Source organism: Hypomesus nipponensis, chromosome 4 (genome assembly GCF_054491055.1).
Source record: "Hypomesus nipponensis isolate SF chromosome 4, ASM5449105v1, whole genome shotgun sequence".
In the NCBI taxonomy this organism is placed as follows: domain Eukaryota; kingdom Metazoa; phylum Chordata; class Actinopteri; order Osmeriformes; family Osmeridae; genus Hypomesus; species Hypomesus nipponensis.
This window is the reverse complement of record NC_140364.1, coordinates 15,241,632-15,262,500: the sequence shown is the minus strand read 5'-3', so window position 1 is coordinate 15,262,500 and position 20,869 is coordinate 15,241,632. Positions and strand designations below refer to the sequence as shown.

Below are 20,869 nucleotides of genomic sequence, written 5' to 3'. Positions count from 1 at the left end.
CCCTCCCCCAGGTGACTCCAGTAACGACCCCATCACCTTCAACACCAACCTGATGGGTTACCCAGACCGTCCTGGCTGGCTGCGCTACATCCAGAGAACGTCCCACAGTGACGGAGTTCTCTACGGCTCACCCACGGCCGAGCACATCGGCAAGCCCACCGTCATAGAGGTGTGTGACCTCTGAACCCTGACCTCCCCCATAGAGGTGTGACCTCTGAACCCTGACCTCCCCCATAGAGGAGTGACCTCTGAACCCTGACCTCCCCCATAGAGGAGTGACCTCTGAACCCTGACCTCCCCCATAGAGGAGTGACCTCTGAACCCTGACCTCCCCCATAGAGGAGTGACCTCTGAACCCTGACCTCCCCCATAGAGGAGTGTGACCTCTGAACCCTGACCTCCCCCATAGAGGTGTGACCTCTGAACCCTGACCTCCCCCATAGAGGTGTGACCTCTGAACCCTGACCTCCCCCATAGAGGAGTGACCTCTGAACCCTGACCTCCCCCATAGAGGAGTGACCTCTGAACCCTGACCTCCCCCATAGAGGAGTGACCTCTGAACCCTGACCTCCCCCATAGAGGAGTGACCTCTGAACCCTGACCTCCCCCATAGAGGAGTGACCTCTGAACCCTGACCTCCCCCATAGAGGAGTGACCTCTGAACCCTGACCTCCCCCATAGAGGAGTGACCTCTGAACCCTGACCTCCCCCATAGAGGAGTGACCTCTGAACCCTGACCTCCCCCATAGAGGAGTGACCTCTGAACCCTGACCTCCCCCATAGAGGAGTGACCTCTGAACCCTGACCTCCCCCATAGAGGTGTGACCTCTGAACCCTGACCTCCCCCATAGAGGAGTGACCTCTGAACCCACCGATAGACCTGGTGTGTGGGACCTGTTGGGCTTGTATTGTAACCGTGGTAACATGACAACATTAAAATGTTGTTTTTCTTGTTTGATGTACCATGTTACAGGCCCGTTCATCCACCGTGCGTACGCATTAAGTCCTAATCTGGACTGTTAAGCAGGGGCATCTTAGAAAAAGAGCAAAAATGTGGTCAAGCGTACTAATTCTTAAATTTAAACAACATATCGTACCTTATACATTCCACGTGCTGCAGACTAAGCAGGCGGGGAAATGCTGGTTTGTGTCTAATAGCAGTCGCATGCTCAGAACACAGCTAAGCTGCAGCATTCCCAGAGAGCTGGGAGGGCTTAATGTGCTCTCCCCCCTGCCTCCCCCTGCCTCCCCTCACATCCCCCTGCCTCCCATCACCTCCCCCCCCCCTCCCTGAGTGTGTGTGAATGTGACCCTATAGGTCTGTGTGTGTGTGTGTGTGTGTGTGTGTGCGTGTGTGTGTGGCTCAGACCTCTCCCTCCCTCTCCGTCCGGTAAGCCTGTGTATTTCCTCTCTGACCCCTGACCCCGTGTGTTCCAGATCACGGCCTACAACAGACGCACGTTTGAGACGGCCCGTCACAACCTGGTCATCAACATCATGTCCACCGAAGGTGAGGACCCTGGGGGGCTGAGCAGGGCAGAGAGGCCTGCATCCAGGCAGCCACATCTCCATTAGGGCAGGGCAGAGAGGCCTGCATCCAGGCAGCCACACCTCCATTAGGGCAGGGCAGAGAGGCCTGCATCCAGACAGCCCACACCTCCATTAGGGCAGGGCAGAGAGGCCTGCATCCAGACAGCCCACACCTCCATTAGGGCAGGGCAGAGAGGCCTGCATCCAGACAGCACACACCTCCATTAGGGCAGGGCAGAGAGGCCTGCATCCAGACAGCCCACATCTCCATTAGGGCAGGGCAGGGGTGGGAAACCTTTTCTCTGCCGAGGGCCATTTGGATATTTATAAAATCATGGGGGCCGTACAGAATTATCAACTTGCCTGCTAAATTTGGTCAAACATTTAATTAACTCACCCCTACTGTGATGGCTGGAACTGCTTCTCTTTGGTGAGGTTTGTGATGTTAGCTGGCACGGATGCAGCTTGCTTTGACTAGGTGTGCATCGAACATTTCATGATGACGGAAAGGGGTCGTATTATTTGTTATATTGCTACAATTTTTGAGACTCCTTATCGATCTGAGTGTTAATCATGTGCGGAGCCATACGTTGTAAACATTCGGGGCTTAGCCCAAACCAACAACGTATTCTGGGTTTGATTTTCTAGAAAGGAATTCCACAGTTAATGCTAGCAATTTTTTGGGGTACATTGGTACGCAACGCTGCGTGCCTTCACGGTCCTCTTCCATATACTGCTGCTGCCAACCAATAATGAACCTAATAATATGGTTCCTGCAGTGCCATGGCGGGCCGGACCAAATGATTTCGGACAGGACGTTCCCCACCCCTGAGGTAGAGAGCAGGGGGGGGGGTCCACTGTTGAATGCTGGGTGATGAAGTTTTCTGAGTTTGTTGACAATGTTGGATTCATAAGGAACAACATGAGAGGAAGAAGCAACTGTTAAACTCTCCAGACGGCTTGTGACACGCTACTGAACATGCGTGTTATTTACACGGCACGTCAGCCGGGTGATGAACAGATGTTGCTGGAACACGGGTGACATCACTTCCCCTGCCGTGATGTCATCATTAGCCATCTGGACCGGAGTGGGGGCTACACACACAACACTCACACACACGCAACACACACAAGCTTTGTCCGCCTGTTATGCAGTGTCTGTGGATATTAGTACACAGATGTTAGCTTAAGATTAAAGCCTCTCTCTCTCCTCACACCTCCCTCCCTACTTCACACTCTCCCTGGTCTCCTCCCTCGTTCCTCCTCCCTCCTCTCCTCCTTGTCTCCTCCTCCCTCCTCTTCTCACCCCACCCCCCTCTCTCCTCCTCCTCCCACCCCCCCCTCTCTCCTCCTCCTCCTCTCCCCCTCCAGAGTTTCCTCTCCCCTACCAGGCAGAGTTCTACATCAGGAACATGAATGTTGAGGAGATGCTGGCCAGCGAGGTGCTGGGGGACTTCCTGGGTGCGGTGAAGAACGTGTGGCAGCCCGAACGCCTGAACGCCATCAACATCACGTCTGCCCTGGACCGCGGGGGGCGGGTCCCCCTGCCCATCAACAACCTCAAGGAGGGGTGAGGCTTTAGCTCAGGGGTTAGAGCGTTGGACTGCAGATCAAGAGGTCGCAGGTTCAAATTCCCCCCCTGTATGTCTGATGAATGTACACGTTATTACTATAGCGAAACGGTTTGACTTTGAAATGATCTACTTGGGCACACACTTGGGCACACACTTGATTGAGAAAATCGAGTGTTTAACCTACCTGGCTAAACAGTCCTAGCTTGTTTACAGCAAATGTAAGATACTGAGGAATATGAAGATACCATAGAAGTGTTGATGGTAGACACAAGACCCACAACTAAATAATACACGTTTACATCATACTGTCAGTATTCAAGAACCAGCGAATACACAGAGGGAACTGGGTACATAGCAGCACATACACTTCAAGATGTGTATGCATGGGTAACCACGGCTCACAGAGCAACAAGCCACAGAGACTCATCTCTGGCAGGAAGGGTGTGTGGCTGCTGCTGCCAGGTCGTGTGACTGGGTCTCAGGAGGTCACATCACTTCCTGTGTGTTCGGATCCTGTTTGGCTCTGAGGGGCATCGCCCAAGAGAGCAGCCATAAGCTGTTCATGAAGCATTCATGATGACGCGTGAGAAGATGACTGGTTCCAGGGAGCGATGCCATTTCAAGAAGGGTGGGTGGAGAGAGGGCAAGGGGCTGGGGGCAGGGGGCAGGGCAAGGGTGGGAGGAGGGAGGGAGGGAGGGGTTTGCATCCTGTCTCCCCCACAGCTCACAGCTCGGAGTGTCTGTGTATCTGAACATGCCCCCTCCTCGCCCCCTCCTCCCCCCTCCTCCCCCCCTCTCCCCAGGGTGTACGTGATGGTGGGGGCTGACGTGCAGTTCTCCTCCTGCCTGCGAGAGGTGGAGAGCCCCCACAACCAGCTACGCTGCAGCCAGGAGATGGAGCCAGTCATCAGCTGTGACAAGAAGTTCAGGGCTCAGTTCCACATCGACTGGTGCAAGATCTCCCTGGTAAGAGCTTGGCGCCTCAGCGCCCCCTACAGGCCAGCAGCAGCCCCTCAGCGCCCCCTACAGGCCAGCAGCAGCCCCTCAGCGCCCCCTACAGGCCAGCGGCAGCCCCTCAGCGCCCCCTACAGGCCAGCAGCAGCCCCTCAGCGCCCCCTACAGGCCAGCAGCAGCCCCTCAGCGCCCCCTACAGGCCAGCAGCAGCCCCTCAGCGCCCCCTACAGGCCAGCGGCAGCCCCTTAGCGCCCCCTACAGGCCAGTGGCTCGGGTTAAGCCTGTTGGGGGGGCGCTACGTCTACCTAGCGAAGCTGCAGCTTCTGTCGTGTTCAAATAGAATGTTATTCGTTTATTTTACAAACAGTGTCACAGAGGGCTTCACATACGCCCGTAGAACTGCAACTGAACCAAACTAACCCCTCGCCAGTGGGGAGTGGAGGTCTGGGCGTACAGGACAGCCCTCCATATAAAGTTGTCAGCAACACAGCAGTAAATCTCCATGGTAACCCATAGATCCTGGAGCTGACAGGTTAGCGAGGACGACCTGATGAAGCCACTCACCTCCTCCTCCTCCAGGTGGACATCACCAAGGTGGTCACCATCTACAGCAACCGGCCAGACCCCGGCTTAGGGGTGTTGCCAGATGTGGGGGAGTACAACCCCCCTTCGGAGTCGCTGAAGAGCCGGGACTACTTTGCAGACTTCCTGGTGACGCTGGCGGTGCCGTCTGCGGTGGCTCTCGTGCTCTTCCTGATCCTGGGGTACTCCATGTGCTGCCGGCGGGAAGGGGTGTAAGTACACACACACACACACACACGTGCACCCTCATACACTCACAGGAGATGTAGATTTGTGATGCGTCACACAGGATTGGCTGCTGCTATCACAGTGTGAGCCTGGTTAGATGCTGTTGAGGATGTTAGAGAGATTAGGAACCCCCTCCCTTTCAATAAAAGACAAACCAAAAAGGCATCAGGCGTCTGGAACAGCAGCATCATGCTCATCTGGTCGTGTTACTCATGGATCATTCTGGAACCGCCTGGGATTTCATTCACTGCATCTTAATGTTGATCTGCATACTCATGAGATGAACACTGTCAATCATTCATGACCCCCCCCCCCCCCATCTTCATTTACAGGCTGGGACTGTGTGCTCCCAAACACACACCAGAGAGCCCCCCATCCCCCCACCTCACCCCCACCCCCCCTTCCCCTCTGTGTGGATGTCTTTTAACTAATAATATTAGTATTTAATTCATTAATTTTGTTTTGTTTCTAGGGAAAAAAGAAACATGCAAACCTCAGAGTAAGTGTATCTCCTGTGTTTGTTTATTCATTTCTTTTTACTTTTGAATTTGTTGGTTTATTTTCTGATTGGCCCCATCATCCTCTCCTCTCATCTCCCCATTGGTGACATGTCCATGTCCATCAGTACATGCCATCTGTGTCGACACCCATTCATCCAATGAGCTGCTCAAGAAGCCCGTAGGGAGGATTTTGAGACAGTCACTGTTACCTGTTCCTCAGGGTTAAACAGCAGCACACTATCCTGCGTGTGATTATGAACAAGCTCTGTCCTAAGAGACAGAAACCTACAGGATGGAATATGTCCGGAGCTAGTTTAACCACACAACCAACTAGACCATGAAATAACAAACCCAAGTCTCTGAGACTAAACACACAGCGTCCGAAGTGCCCTCCGCCTGGACGGTGATTACAAATCAAGTGCACCTCAAGTAGCTCCCTCAGAAACTTACGCGGTGACGGTTTAGCGCTCGCCTCAGACCGCTGTGGTGTGTTCCTCCTCCAGCATCCAGATGGTTCACCACAGCTCCATCCAGAAGTCCACCAAGGAGCTGAGGAGCATGTCTAAGAGCCGGGAGATCTCCTGGCCACTCTCCACTCTGCCTGTGTTCAACCCAGTCAGCGGGGAGGTGGTGCCCCCCCTGCACCCCGACAGCTACGAGACCACCAGCATGCCCCTCATGCAGACGCAGGCGTGAGTGACACACACACGCACACACCCTCTGACCTCCATACACACATGCAGCACACAAAAGCGTGAATACAAAGTCAGATGTAGAAGTCATGTGTACTGTTTATCTCTGAGTGGAGTGGGCTTCCCAGACCCTGATTAGACACATGATGTGATTTCAGGAACCTGCAGAAGCAGATGACCATTCCCCAGCAGCAACCCCCAGGTCAGTATCAACCACGTCCACTCCCCGCTCACTCACTACCAACACAGAGCACCCCCTGCTGTTAGGACAAGGTCACAGGCTGGGGATAGGGAGGTGGGCGTATACTTAAAGAGGAAATGGGTCGAGCTCAGGGATGAGGGGTGTAGCTGGGAGCTGTGTTGTGAAGCTCAGAGTCGTTCTGCTGAGACCCTCATAATGACATATGGACCTTATGAAGTAGCTCCCCCAAGTGTGCGTGTGTGTGAACTGCAGGCTGGTGTCTACTGCATGACCTGACAGTCTTTCCACTAACTGCTCCTTTCTCTTACTCACTCACTGCCAACAAAGGAGATAATTATTGTATGTCAACGTTTCGGAGATTGGAGGCAAGTATCATGGTCTGCTTTCAAAGCTTTAATTGTAAACAGAGATAGAAAATGTATTTAATTATAAACCCTCTACACAAGTGTGGTTTGATACCATTTCTATCCAGACTATTGAGAGAGATATAAAACAGAACAAGAAGTAAAACTTGGATCCCACCCCAACAATCCTGTGGCGTTTCTATATAAAAAAATATTTCAACACGGTACCTGATAGAGATGTTCTTGTCTGTTGAAGGTAAACAACACGGTACCTGATAGAGATGTTCTTGTCTGTTGAAGGTAAATGGTATTCCTGAGGAGAGGAAGGTGGCAGAAGCGCTGAACTTGTGAGCAGAACGTCGGAGCAGCTGTCGTCCCTGTTTTATATGTGCCAACTTGCATGCCCTCGCTGTCCCCTCATAACCAACGCCTCAATCTCCAGCTCTCCTGATGTGCGGTGTACGACTGAATCCAGCGTGGGTCGGTGTGTGTGTGTGTGAGAGATGAATTAGCAGCTTTACAGCAAATAACAATCAATAGGATATTTTGGAATATTTTTGTGTAAATGCTTTAACGACGTACGATGCATTTCCACGATGTTTGTGTGTTGACCTGCCTCGCAAGCTCAGGCTGTGGGGAGCGGGCAGCACAGGGATGTCTCGTGCAGCACAGGGGTGTCTCGTGCAGCACAGGGGTGTCTCGTGCAGCACAGGGGTGTCTCGTGCAGCACAGGGATGTGTCTCCTGCAGCACAGGGATGCCTTGTGCAGCACAGGGATGCCTCGTGCAGCACAGGGATGTCTCCTGCAGCACAGGGGTGCGTCTCCTGCAGCACAGGGATGCGTCTCCTGCAGCACAGGGGTGTCTCCTGCAGCACAGGGATGCGTCTCCTGCAGCACAGGGATGTCTCGTGCAGCACAGGGGTGTCTCCTGCAGCACAGGGGTGTCTCCTGCAGCACAGGGGTGTCTCCTGCAGCACAGGGATGCGTCTCCTGCAGCACAGGGATGCGTCTCCTGCAGCACAGGGGTGTCTCGTGCAGCACAGGGGTGTCTCGTGCAGCACAGGGATGTCTCCTGCAGCACAGGGATGTCTCGTGCAGCACAGGGGCGTCTCCTGCAGCACAGGGATGTCTCGTGCAGCACAGGGGCGTCTCCTGCAGCACAGAGATGTCTCGTGCAGCACAGGGATGTCTCCTGCAGCACAGGGGTGTCTCCTGCAGCACAGGGATGTCTCCTGCAGCACAGGGGTGTCTCCTGCAGCACAGGGATGCGTCTCCTGCAGCACAGGGATGTCTCGTGCAGCACAGGGGTGTCTCGTGCAGCACAGGGATGTCTCCTGCAGCACAGGGGCGTCTCCTGCAGCACAGGGATGTCTCCTGCAGCACAGGGGCGTCTCCTGCAGCACAGGGATGTCTCCTGCAGCACAGGGGCGTCTCCTGCAGCACAGGGGTGTCTCGTGCAGCACAGGGATGTCTCGTGCAGCACAGGGGCGTCTCCTGCAGCACAGGGATGTCTCGTGCAGCACAGGGGCGTCTCCTGCAGCACAGGGATGTCTCGTGCAGCACAGGGATATCTCGTGCAGCACAGGGATCTCTCGTGCAGCACAGGGATGTCTCCTGCAGCACAGGGGTGTCTCCTGCAGCATGGGATGCCTCATGTAGTACATGTTGTGTTGCTGTCGTACGTCATGTTAAACAGTAAAGATGTTTCGGACGAACTGTGCTCCTGGGGCTTTCTCTTCCTGTTTATGCTACTATCATGCCTAAAGAAAGATTAGTATTCCAATTAATACGAAATTCATAACAGCTGACTATTGATCCCACATCAAACATTGTCATCAAGGTTTGTATAATTAAATGTACAGAAGAATAAAGGCATTTATAAATGTATAAATATTGATTTCACAAAAGATTGTATATTTAACATTTTTTTTATTTAGGCCTTAGGGATAAATAAATAGTGTCTTCCTAGTGATTGAAGTCTCTGGCATAAGGTAACCACAACAGTGGCCTTCATGTCTCAGATCTTCATCTGTAGGGTAACATTTGACATGGTGTTAAACACTTCAGATTGTTAGTTTGTTCAAGACCGAAGCTACATAACCTTGAAGTAAAACCTATGTTCTCCAGTCCATAGCCTCCCTATGGTACTTACCATACGACTGATCAAATGCACTGTATAGTCCTGCAAATTGTTTAAAAGTTGAAATCATTTTACATTATTTGTAAAGTTGCCTTAACATTTAGAGTAAGCTGCATATTTACACATTCTGCCGGGTAATGAAAATGGACCAAAACCGCAGTTGTACAAACACGATTATATGGATTAGTGGCAAATTCTCCTGAAAGTCTTGAACATTCAATTTACCGAGGTACAAAAATGAAGCTAATATACAAAACAAAGAAGCAAAAAACAACAACAGGAAACATTTTCTCTTTCAAAAGGCTAAAGAGGCGCCCATATTTCTGTGTGAAACTTCAAATACACATATAAACGTTTGGCTTATAGGCTATTGACAGATTCAAATTGAAATACTGACACTCACTGTCAAGCAACGTTATAACTCTCCAGCTTTCACTCCGAACAGTAACTCGTCAAGTATCGCCGACCTATATGCAGAAGTGGCTCAATGCCATGAGGAAGCTAGCAAAAGAAAAAGTGATAGAAGGCATTCAGTTAGTTCAGAAGTCATGTCATTCTCTCTCTCACTCATGTCTTCATCCATCCAGAGGCAGATAGGCTGGGCGCATGGCCCAGGAAGGCCTGTACTCCTCCACAGACCTACCAGGGAGTCTTCAGTTGTTAAACAGACCTACCAGGGAGTCTTCAGCTGTTACAGACCTACCAGGGAGTCTTCAGCTGTTACACAGACCTACCAAGGAGTCTTCAGCTGTTACAGACCTACCAGGGAGTCTTCAGCTGTTACACAGACCTACCAGGGAGTCTTCAGCTGTTACACAGACCTACCAAGGAGTCTTCAGCTGTTACAGACCTACCAGGGAGTCTTCAGCTGTTACACAGACCTACCAGGGAGTCTTCAGCTGTTACACAGACCTACCAGGGAGTCTTCAGCTGTTAGACAGACCTACCAGGGAGTCTTCAGCTGTTAAACAGACCTACCAGGGAGTCTTCAGCTGTTAAACAGACCTACCAGGGAGTCTTCAGCTGTTAAACAGACCTACCAGGGAGTCTTCAGCTGTTACAGACCTACCAGGGAGTCTTCAGCTGTTAGACAGACCTATCAGGGAGTCTTCAGCTGTTATACAGACCTACCAGGGAGTCTTGAGGTTGCTACAGACCTACCAGGGAGTCTTCAGTTGTTACAGACCTACCAGGGAGTCTGCAGCTGTTACAGACCTACCAGGGAGTCTTCAGCTGTTAGACCTACCAGGGAGTCTTCAGCTGTTAGACAGACCTATCAGGGAGTCTTCAGCTGTTAGACAGACCTACCAGGGAGTCTTGAGGTTGCTACAGACCTACCAGGGAGTCTTCAGCTGTTACAGACCTACCAGGGAGATGAGGGCTGAGGTGATGCAGAACGCCAGAGGCATCTTTCTCACGCTCACCACACTCCACACAAACCACAGTCATGCCACACACACCGCACACACACACTGGTTATTTGCCCCTGAAGGATAGGCTCATATTAATGTGAAAAGACAAAAGGCAGATAACCTTCAAAGTGCCTCTTTTGCTTTGCTCCAATAAAAGCATCTATGAAAACAAGTACCAGAACTTCTCTAGGCAACACTTGATTCACTAAACAGCAGGCCTGGGCACAGTTACAAAGAAGCAGAGACCATGTACAAAATATATGCTTAATTTAAATCATTAAATACTGTACATACAACAGAGAATTTCAAAGGTTGGTGAGGTCAAGTAAACCAGTGCACAAGGCAAAGGTCCTAAAGAAGAAAAAAAAAAAATGTTTACAAAGATTTTTTAATTTTTATCTCTTAGAAATATTCTATAATTTGTATGTGTCTGTTCATTCTATCCTGGCTGTTATAAACTGCTTTTGATTTTTGATGATTTATTATGCAACCACAACAAAGAAGATCTGAATTGTTCATTGCACAGATCAGTGACATCTGGGCAGCATAAAGAACAGGTTGGAGCAGTGGGTTAGATGCCCCTCCCCTTTCCAGAAGGTGACTGTTCTTCTGAACAGACCTAAAGCCCTTCCTGGGTCAGAGGTCAAACTGGAACAGGCATGGTGTGTGAGGAGCACACCTTTACTAACAGTCATCTGGGCGGAACCAGGGAGCCATATTCTGTCGAGGGAGTCCTTCTGGAAGTTTCCAGGGAACAGTTTCTGTCGATAGGAGCAGGGTGTTGCCCTTCCTCTTCAGATTGAACATACGGCCAGGCTGGAAGGAGCTGTTAGACACCCCCCCCCCCCTTCCTTCTAAGCCTCGTTCAGTAGACGCTCTCCTTCCTCCTCTCCAGTGTAACACTTCCACCACAGTCTCCAGGCAGACCGGAACCTTCTGCTAGTGTCGCTGATTCACCTCAAACATGGCTACCGAAACTGCCGTCGGTCCATCGCAGACAAGGCCAGCAAGATGGCCGACAAGTTGTCTTGCAAGACAACAACCCCCCCCCCCCCCCCCTCAAAAAAAGCTGCCATCGCAAATCCTTTAAACAGCTGCTGGTCGAAGACGTCCGGGCTGAGTATGACCTCCAGCCTCTGTCCCCGACTTCTGTACCCAGCCGGAGGGATGCTTTATGGGCTGAGGGAGGTCAGCCGGCCCCTGGTGGCCCAGAGCAGGGCCAGGCCCCCCAGCCCCAGGGCGGCCAGCCTGCGCAGCAGGGAGGCCCCATCCTTGGGGATGACCACCTGCGCCAGGTCGTTGGTGATGAGGGAGATCTCATGTGCCACGCAGACGAAGATGAAGGTGCTGATGATGATGTTGAAGGAGGGGCTTCCAGGAACCAGCACCAAGATGCCCTTGGTGTCTGCAGCCAGCCAGATGTGGTACTGGCAGATGAACAGCTGGGGGAGGGGCCAGGAGACAGTGAGTGTGTGTGTGTGTGTGTGTGTGTGTGTGTGGGATTGCGTGGCAAGGATGGACACAGAGAGGAGAGCAAAGTGATTTCCTATGTGTGTACATTCACATAGGAAATGAATAAGGAACAGGGTTGTGTGTGTGTGTGTTACCTCTAAGGAGATCTTTCCAAACCAGGCGAAAAATGAGCTGTATATCGAGCGAGCGTAGCCCGGAATGTTCCGGATCAGAATGAAAGCCAGAATCTGGAAACGACAGAGGAAAAACATGTTGTTCTCAGGTCTAAAGGCTGGTCTAGATGTTCTCTTGAGGAAACCTGTCTCTAACCTGTCCTAATGGTGAACACTGGAGATGGCACATCTCCCTGTGGTCATTTGCTTAACATTTCCCTAGCCAACACCGACAGGTTTGTCAGAGTGTGGCACCCGCGGGGGGCTGGAGGGGCACCAGTAGGGGGGCTGAAGGGGCACCAGCAGGGGGCTGGAGGGGCACCAGTAGGGGGCTGGAGGGGCACCAGTAGGGGGCTGGAGGGGCACCAGTAGGGGGCTGGAGGGGCACCAGTAGGGGCCTGGAGGGGCACCAGCAGGGGGCTGGAGGGGCACCAGTAGGGGGCTGGAGGGGCACCAGTAGGGGGCTGGAGGGGCACCAGTAGGGGGCTGGAGGGGCACCAGTAGGGGGCTGGAGGGGCACCAGTAGGGGGCTGAAGGGGCACCAGTAGGGGGTGGAACTCACCTGGACCACAGAGATGTAGGGATGAAGCTCGTTGCACTCAGTCTTGTTCTTACAGCTGCTGGCCCACACAGAGTAGATCTGACAGAGCAGTCACATGACAGGGAGGAGTCACTTGTTTAGTACAGGGAATGAACAACAAATGGTTTTATTGCAACACTGACACAGGTGTGTTTGTGTGTGTGTGTGTGTGTGTGTGTGGGGGGGGGGGGGGGACACACGATATAAATGACATCTAAATGGGCCATGCCCATATTGAATGGTCGGAGGAAAGACTATTAATAAAAAAGCAATAGTTTTACAATTATTCTGCTGTTTTACAATTATTTTATCTATTAGGAATTCATATATGTGGACGTACCACACAGACATATCCTGTCCAGATTAAAGTTCACCCAAACCACTCAGTTCACTGGATCAATGAAAGGTAAACATTAACCTACTGGCTCCAACTCTGCCAATCATGTAAGATCACAGATAGTAATAGTGAGATAGTTCTAGGGAGGGTAGGGTGCATGTGAGAGTGTTGGAACAGGGCCGGAGTGTGCTGGTTCTAGGAGGGGGGAGGGTGCATGTGAGAGTGTTGGAACAGGGCCGGAGTGTGCTGGTTCTAGGAGGGGGGGAGGGTGCATGTGAGAGTGTTGGAACAGGGCCGGAGTGTGCTGGTTCTAGGAGGGGGGGAGGGTGCATGTGAGAGTGTTGGAACAGGGCCGGAGTGTGCTCTTACGATGAAGGCGCCGACAGAGAGGAGCAGCAGGAGGTTGGACAGCCTGGGCGAGAAGAGAGCCTCTCCTCTCCCCTCTGACAGAACCTGACACTTCTGGAGCACCAGGTACATGAAGGCAAACAGCATCCCGTGGATGACTGCCTGCACACACACACATCACAAATACACACACACATCACAAATACACACACACATCACAAATACACACACACATCACAAATACACACACACACATCACAAATACACACACAATCATCAGTCAAATATTGACCGATAAAGCTTTCTCTAGTCATCTGTGCCATGGTTACTGGAGGAGACAGAGTAAAAGGTCAGACTGGGTGAGTTGGGGTATTTATCTGCTCCACTTACAAATCGATCCAGTTTCCAGCGGAACCACCACTCATGGACGCTGCCGTTCAGCTCAAACAGCCAGGACACAGGCCACACACTAAACACACTCTCGAAGAAGCCCTGCAACACACACACACATACACACAGAGACACACATACACATGTTATTAATGACTCAACACTGTTAAACGAGAAGATGAATGACAATGTTGTTCAATGAACCTTGTCACTCAAAATAAACTATTCTGTTGTGGACACACAAACCACCCCAGTGAAGAGGGAGCTACTGCACTGGGGTCTTCAAGCTAGGATCTGAGAAGTCTGGTAACATGTGTGTGTGAAAAACTAAGTCTAATCTGTCCCCACCAAGGACGGCTCCCAAAAGTGTCCTGAGGTAGTGGATGAAAGTGTCTCAGGGAGCTCAGCAGATCAGGGTCCTGATTGGCAGGTTGACAGGAAGCGGACCTGAGAGCTCAGCAGATCAGGGTCCTGATTGGCAGGTTGACAGGAAGCGGACCTGAGAGGTCAGCAGATCAGGGTCTTGATTGGCTCACCTGGGAGTAGGCGAAGAAGCAGATGAAGAGCAGCAGGCCCAGGAGCTTGAGCAGAACACCCAGGTACCACATCCCACTTCCTGTCCAGACAAACACACAGACAGACAGACAGACAGACAGCCATCAGCACAGCACCACTGCTGCTCCTAACTACGTCTGGTGAGGAGAGAGGGAGTTGAGGTAAGTAGGTAGAAGGAGATGGAGGAGGGTAGGAGGTGAGATGGGGAGGGAGGTGAGGAGGTCAGGAGGGAGGTGAGGAGAGAGGTGAGGACGTAAGGGGGGAGGTGAGGAGGTCAGGAGGGAGGTAAGGAGGTGAGGAGGGAGGTGAGGAGGGTGAGGTAAGGAGGGAGGGAGGTGAGGAGGGAGGTGAAGAGGTAGGGAGGTAGGTGAGGAGGTAGGGAGGGGGGTGAGATAGATGGCTGGTTGGGTTCCTCACCGTTGGCCTTCTTCTGGAGGATCTGGGGCCACACAGCCAGGGTGCTGTAAATGATGACGAACCAGAAGCTGACCAGTGGAACAAAGTAGTAGAACTGGTAGGACCGGTCCATCACCACACACAGCACCAGCACCAGGAAGTTCAGACGGAATAGAACCTGCACTCACACACACACACGGCAAAGAGGGGAGGACCCCTCAAGTTCACCTCTGAAGGCTATACAGAACCATCAGTAATGTCTTAAGAGCTTTCACTACCACTCAAGAGCTCAGAGGAGCGTGTGGAGTGTTTGGAGCGGAGCGCTTGGTGTGGAGCGTTACAGGTTACAGGCTCACCTGACACAAACGGTACAGACCAAAGTCTCCCTTGAGCCAGAAGAAGGAGAAGTGACCGTAGCCGGTCTGGAACAGGTAAGCAGCCACCAGCACCCTCACATGCATGTACACTGGGATGAACTGGGGGGAGGGAAGGGAACTTTAGTCATATGATGAAGGACAAAACAGATTCCTTTCAGATATTTAATCAGGGGAAGATGAGAGGGTGGCCACTACGCCTCCTAGTGGTGGGGAGGACTCACAGCACTGGCTCCAGATATGTGGTAGATTAGGATGACCAGCTGCATCCAGCCCTTCCACTCATCAGTCTGCTCCCGGTTCAGCAGCTTGGTCTGTGGAGACAGTCGTGATGTTACTAGGTCTGTGGAGACAGTCGTGATGTTACTAGGTCTGTGGAGACAGTCGTGATGTTACTAGGTCTGTGGAGACAGTCGTGATGTTACTAGGTCTGTGGAGACAGTCGTGATGTTACTAGGTCTGTGGAGACAGTCGTGATGTTACTAGGTCTGTGGAGACAGTCGTGATGTTACTAGGTCTGTGGAGACAGTCGTGATGTTACTAGGTCTGTGGAGACAGTCGTGATGTTACTAGGTCTGTGGAGACAGTCGTGATGTTACTAGGTCTGTGGAGAATATATGAGAACATTGAATACAGCATGCACAGACTTCCGCATGCTTCAGACACCACCAGGAAAAACACACACCTCGCCCCCTACACGCACACACACACACACCTCCTTGCTGTTCTCATTGTAGAACACCCCCAGCACAAAGATGTAGACGAGAGGGATGAAGAAGGTGGAGTGTGTGTAGAACTTCTGCTCCTTCATGAACACGTCCGTGCGGTCACAGGCATAGAAGTACGCCATGATGACACCCATCTTGCACACCGCCCGGAACGCCAACTTGGGCCCCGACGCCGCCGACGCCAGCCCCAGGTCCGGCTTCTTCTCCTGGCCGCTCTCCTCGTCGGCCGGGCCCGGCCGGGCCTTGTGGCGCCGGCTGTATCCCAGAGCGTGCAGCGTCAGGAAGGCCAGGCCGGACGCCAGGAACATGCCGGCACACAGCTTCTGGAGGAGGTTGGGGGCGGCGGCGGGCTGGCAGCAGGAGCCATCGATGGGCTGCAGGAACTTGTTGCACACGGCGTTCATCAGGACCATGGCTCCCTAGAGGAGTACCGGAGGGAGGGGACGGGAATCGTATCAAACACTCCCAGAAGATGCAGTCAGTTCAGATACTAAGTAGCTAATTATGGTGGTTACAGCTCAGCGGTTAAAGGACCTGACTGCAGATAAGAGGCTGCCGGTTCAAAATTTTTTTAAACAACAAAGTTTCTTCTGAAATGTTTCTTACAGGCTTCGGAAAAACAACGTAAGAAAAAGACATCCGCCAAATACATGAACGCTTGAAAATGTGTTCCTACGCAGCAGCTTGCCATAGTCTAGACTTGATGTGAACGTAATCACCAACGATTTCTCATACCCTCATTAACAATTTAATTCATTCAATATGTATTCATTCAAACACGGAGTTTTCTTAAATGCAATTCCTTTGATCCGCATTTGAGACAACTCTGGCCGATTTACGACTGCTATTTCGAGTTCGGAAAGTCTTCTGAAGTTCAGAACAAATCCCAGATGAGAAAACTTTAAATGAATGCCATCAAATTCAGAAGAAAATCCTTCTTAAATTCTTCTTAACTGCGTTCGAGAACGAGGCCCATTATTATTATTATGACAAGACATCCTCCGCCTACCACATTCCTGGTGGCTTCTGGGAGGTGTAGTCCGTCAGCTGACTGGGCGATGGTGAGGGCGGCAGCCTGGCGCGAGGCGGCCAGCAGCTTCACCCGGCCGCTCCTCCCACTGCTGTTCAGGGCGCCCGCCGCCGCCTCGTTATACTGGTCGATCTGCTGGTTGGTGATCATCCTCCTGCTGTCACTTAGCGCCTCCTCCTTCACAGGGTCTGGGAGAGAGACAGAGAGAGAGAGACAGAGAGAGAGACAGAGAGAGAGACAGAGAGAGAGACAGAGACAGAGAGACAGAGAGAGAGAGAGACAGAGAGACAGAGAGAGAGAGACAGAGAGAGACAGAGAGAGACAGAGAGACAGAGACAGAGACAGAGACAGAGACAGAGACAGAGACAGAGAGAGAGAGAGAGAGAGAGAGAGAGAGAGAGAGAGAGAGAGAGAGAGGTGTGGTGTGGTGTGGTGTGGTGTGGTGTGTGTGAGAAATTGAGAGACAATTACAGTGTGAGTATCAACAAGCATCTCAATGCTAATAAGCTAACCTTGGAGGAACCCAGTACATTTGTCCAACTTCCCATCCCCATAGCTAACAGGCTCCCAGGCTAACCTTGCAGTACCCAGTACACGTCCCCGTCCTGGGCCAGGGTCTCCAGGGGAGAGGAGATGGCCGTCAGGTTGACTCTGTACTGCTGGAGCGTCTCCCTGCTGCCGTGGTGCAGTTTGATGGACCACTGTGGAAAAACAAACCACGACGCTCAACCGAAACACGCAAACACAGCATCAACACAAAGAGTGCGAGTGTGTGTGTTTTTCAAGCAATATTGAGAAAATATATCATATTCTGTGGATGTTACGTTTGCATTTACAACTTACTGTTGCAGCGCCAATGACCACCACATCTGGTCTGGTCGATGGATCCTGATAACAAACAGATCGCAACTGTGTCACAGCCTGTCATGTCACAGCAGCCTTCTCACAGCTCATCAAAGATGTCTGACCCAACTACAGCTTCAAAAAGAAACCAACATCAGAAACCAACTCAGTTTCCTCTTACCTCGGTCCATGCTGTCAAGCGCTCCTTCATGGAGTTATTTGCCTCAGGGTACCAGAGGAAGTCCTACCCACAAACAGGAAGTAGTCAGTCTCAGTCTTAACAGGGTGACGTGATTAAAGAAGGATATGCCTTGAGACAACACAAGGTGCCGTTAGATGACTGACACAGAAGCAGGAGACAGCTTACTACGTTCACTAAGGAGGTCTTGTCCTCAAAGGGGATGTTCTCGTGCTGGTGGAGATGACACAGAAGCAAACAAGACCGTTAGTGTTCCTCTCTTTATCCAGGTCTTGCACCGCCACCAGAGGGACTATTTACACACTCCCTGTGTTATCTTTCCTGGAAATATCATTGTGTACAACAGCCCCGCCCCCCCCCCCCCCTCATACAGCCTGTATCGTTTGGAAAAGCAACAACGAACACTAATCAAAAAAGAGAAGTGAACCAGGTGCCTGCTGGGGTGAGCTCTACCTTGATGCCATCCTCCCTCTGTTCAGGATCAATGATTTTGATGAAAGAGTAGAATAGCTGCCGGATTCTTGAATCGCCCACGAAGGCCACCCGTTTCTCAGACAGGCAAGCTGTAGCTTCACTGTGGGAGGGCCCAGAGGGACAGATCACTGACTGGAACAGTGGGAAAACTATCAATATTTACAAGACGTAAAGGAAGTACATGCCCCCTCTCTCTCACACACACACACACACACACACACACACACACACTCTAACATGCCCCCTCTCTCTCACACACACACACACACACACACACACACTCTAACATGCCCCCTCTCTCACACACACACACACACACTCTAACATGCCCCCTCTCTCACACACACACACACACACACTCTCACATGCCCTCTCTCACACACACACTCTCACTCTCACATGCCCTCTCACAAACACATGGTAGGAGTGTGACTCACGTGCTTCTGTACTTGTGCATCATGCAGCCGTAGGGCTGCCAAGCGTTCTCCCCCAGGAACCGACCGCTGGACAGCAGCCAATCACACGAGTCTCCGCCTGAGGGCAAGCAACTCAGTTCATAAAACACACACACACGATGTGTCTATATTTACATAGATTACACACATAGCCTACAAACCCACACACAAACACACAGAGCATGACCTCACACCCATAAAGGTGAACAAACACACACACACACACACACACACACACCACTGCCCCCCCGCCCCCTTCCCCCTAAATGTGTTCTCTCTCTGTTGAGGCTGAGTGAAGCCTGTCTCCATGGTACCCTGGCTTTCAGCATTGGTCAAACACCCGGAGGATACGACACCACCCAGCTGCCCTAGCACTACACAGGCACCCATCATCCACATGTCAGCACAACCACCAAACCTCCAGCCTCCAGCCAATCGCTGGTGTTGGAAATAAATAGGTCCATCTGCCAATTAATTGGTGCGAACACAGCCCCCCCCCCCCCCCCCCCCCCCCAAAAAAAGGTGAAGGGTGCTGAAAGAAGACGTCAAGAGCATCCGGTTTCCTTGACAGCCAGACAAGAGCAGCTGCTCTGCTTCTTCATAGACAAAGGCCCCTGTATGCTGAGATGGGGAAGCGGATGCCTGTCAGTGTTGGGCCGTAATCTCGTAAAAATCGACTCGGTTGGCCAATCTACACATAGCAATACGCTAGGAAGGCAGTGTGCGCGTTCACGCGTAGGGGAGTGGAATTCTGGCAGGGAGTGAGATAACGGCCCAACACCGGTCTTGAATAATATAACTCAAACAACCGCCGAAGAGCTTCTGCTTCTTGCACTCGATGTTGTCGTTCACGAGACTCATGACACTCAGTCGAGTTTCACACACCTCGTTTATATGTCTGTTGCCCTGTGTACCTCTGCTATAAGGGAGGAAAGCACCCATCTCACTCGAGAGATAAGAGGGTAATTGCAGCGGTAGTGTACAATCTGGCTGTTGAAACCAGTTTTAGTAGCAACTGTATTGCCAAACATCCATCCACGAAATAGGCTACCGATCCACCTGTCTTCAAGGGGTATCATAAACTAGCATATTAGGAGTGTAGGGTTGTTTGCCAGTTAACTATCCGTCTATACAGTAATCTTCCCACATTCAAACTGTTCTTGACATGGACTTTGTCCCAAGCAAACATCTAACCAGCGAAGGAGCTGACACAAGTACACAAAGTGGCATACGACTGGCACTTGAATATGTTAGCTAGCTAATACTGTTACTAGCCAACTGATGTATAAAAATGCAGTTCGTGCGCGTGATTAAAAGCTATTAAGTTGACTAGGTTAACCTGCACTACAAATCCAACCAACGAGACACTATACATATACATAGCCTAGTAAGCTTGCATTAACTAACTAGCTAGTTCAGACTGTAGTGGTAGCATCGTAGTCACTGGTTTGTCTGTGTTTATGCAGCTAGCTACATTCATTGTCTAATGTTACTGAATCCGTGGGATATACAGTAGACACACGTTTCTACTATGTTCGGCAACTCGATGGCTATCTGGCTTTCTGGCATATTACTATGAACAAGAAGACTGACGTTACGAGTCTAGAATATAAAAGCTACCGTTAGCGTTGCCATCTTGGTTGGAGGCAAGTTAAGGTTAGCTAAGGATACGTTAGCTAGCTAGCTAGCCTAGCTAGCCTACTACTGTATAACTGGATAGCGACTGTGTTGAGTCAAGTGTTTAGCGGTCCAACGTATACGTGACGAAAAATCATTACTTACCCCCATAATACCGTGACGCTGCGTGCAGCACAAGAAGTAAAACTACGGCGACGAGAGATAATAATTTCGCATTTTTTATATTAAAATACTGATTAATGTCCCGTTTGCCTAGGCTATAGGCCAGGACCGCCATCTTTGCACCTCCATGACAACAACAAGCAGACAGATGAGATGCAGTCTGGACGGAATACTCTGAGCGCGCCTACGCCGACGCCTTCTTTCAAGCTTTTTTACGTTTCCTGATTTCACCTGTTTTATTTAACTATCCATCAACGTTTGTAGAGGGCAGGAAATACTACACAGAACATATTAAGAACCAGCGAGAAAGGATATAATTAGTGGGGTCTGGAATTTGCAACAAAGTTGGTGCAATACGTCAAAGGAATTTGCTTGGAAAGTTTGCACCTTGCAAAATATTGTTGCAAAACATTTCTGAGTGAAAACGTCCGTTGTATAGCGATTATATCCTATACTCCCTATTATTATTATACACATCCCCATTGCTAAATAATAATAGCGATAGATCGTTCTTAAACATTGGACACATTTTTTTTTTTGAAAATACCTCATCGCAATCTTTCATTGGAGGCGCGA

General features: G+C 51.0%; 2 protein-coding genes and 1 long non-coding RNA gene across 5 annotated transcripts in view; 1 reads left to right on the top strand and 2 right to left on the bottom strand.

Annotated features, from left to right (window-relative positions):
* sgce (sarcoglycan, epsilon) overlaps positions 1-8,498 on the top strand; it is a 13,541-nt gene extending 5,043 nt beyond the window's left edge. The window contains exons 3-11 of one of the 3 annotated variants that reach the window (XM_084696960.1): positions 12-169; positions 1,438-1,510; positions 2,902-3,100; positions 3,908-4,070; positions 4,638-4,852; positions 5,341-5,367; positions 5,872-6,060; positions 6,219-6,262; positions 6,907-8,498. In XM_084696960.1, coding sequence (XP_084553086.1) covers positions 12-169; positions 1,438-1,510; positions 2,902-3,100; positions 3,908-4,070; positions 4,638-4,852; positions 5,341-5,367; positions 5,872-6,060; positions 6,219-6,262; positions 6,907-6,923 — 1,085 coding nt within the window. In that variant the 3' untranslated portion in view covers positions 6,924-8,498. Of the gene's footprint in view, positions 1-11; positions 170-1,437; positions 1,511-2,901; positions 3,101-3,907; positions 4,071-4,637; positions 4,853-5,340; positions 5,368-5,871; positions 6,061-6,218; positions 6,263-6,589; positions 6,871-6,906 lie in introns of those variants that run through there. The other 2 variants (XM_084696958.1, XM_084696959.1) reach the window with 2 other exon arrangements.
* An 18-nt stretch (positions 8,499-8,516) lies between these two features.
* On the bottom strand, positions 8,517-11,209 carry LOC146295801 (uncharacterized). The gene is made up of 2 exons (XR_014753335.1): positions 9,905-11,209; positions 8,517-9,874 (listed from the first exon to the last, which is right to left on the bottom strand). It is a non-coding gene; the product is annotated as an uncharacterized LOC146295801 (long non-coding RNA).
* Positions 11,210-11,218: 9 nt separating this feature from the next.
* casd1 (CAS1 domain sialic acid O acetyltransferase 1) lies at positions 11,219-20,539 on the bottom strand. Its single transcript, XM_084696957.1, has 18 exons — positions 20,276-20,539; positions 18,476-18,572; positions 18,018-18,138; positions 17,733-17,777; positions 17,547-17,609; positions 17,366-17,410; positions 17,100-17,223; positions 16,502-16,710; positions 15,480-15,911; positions 14,989-15,078; positions 14,747-14,866; positions 14,412-14,568; positions 13,976-14,055; positions 13,440-13,541; positions 13,071-13,211; positions 12,347-12,424; positions 11,767-11,859; positions 11,219-11,601 (listed from the first exon to the last, which is right to left on the bottom strand). Exons 1-18 carry the CDS (start codon positions 20,406-20,408, stop codon positions 11,332-11,334), a joined length of 2,400 nt encoding a protein of 799 aa, XP_084553083.1. The 5' UTR covers positions 20,409-20,539; the 3' UTR covers positions 11,219-11,331.
* Positions 20,540-20,869: the final 330 nt, after the last annotated feature.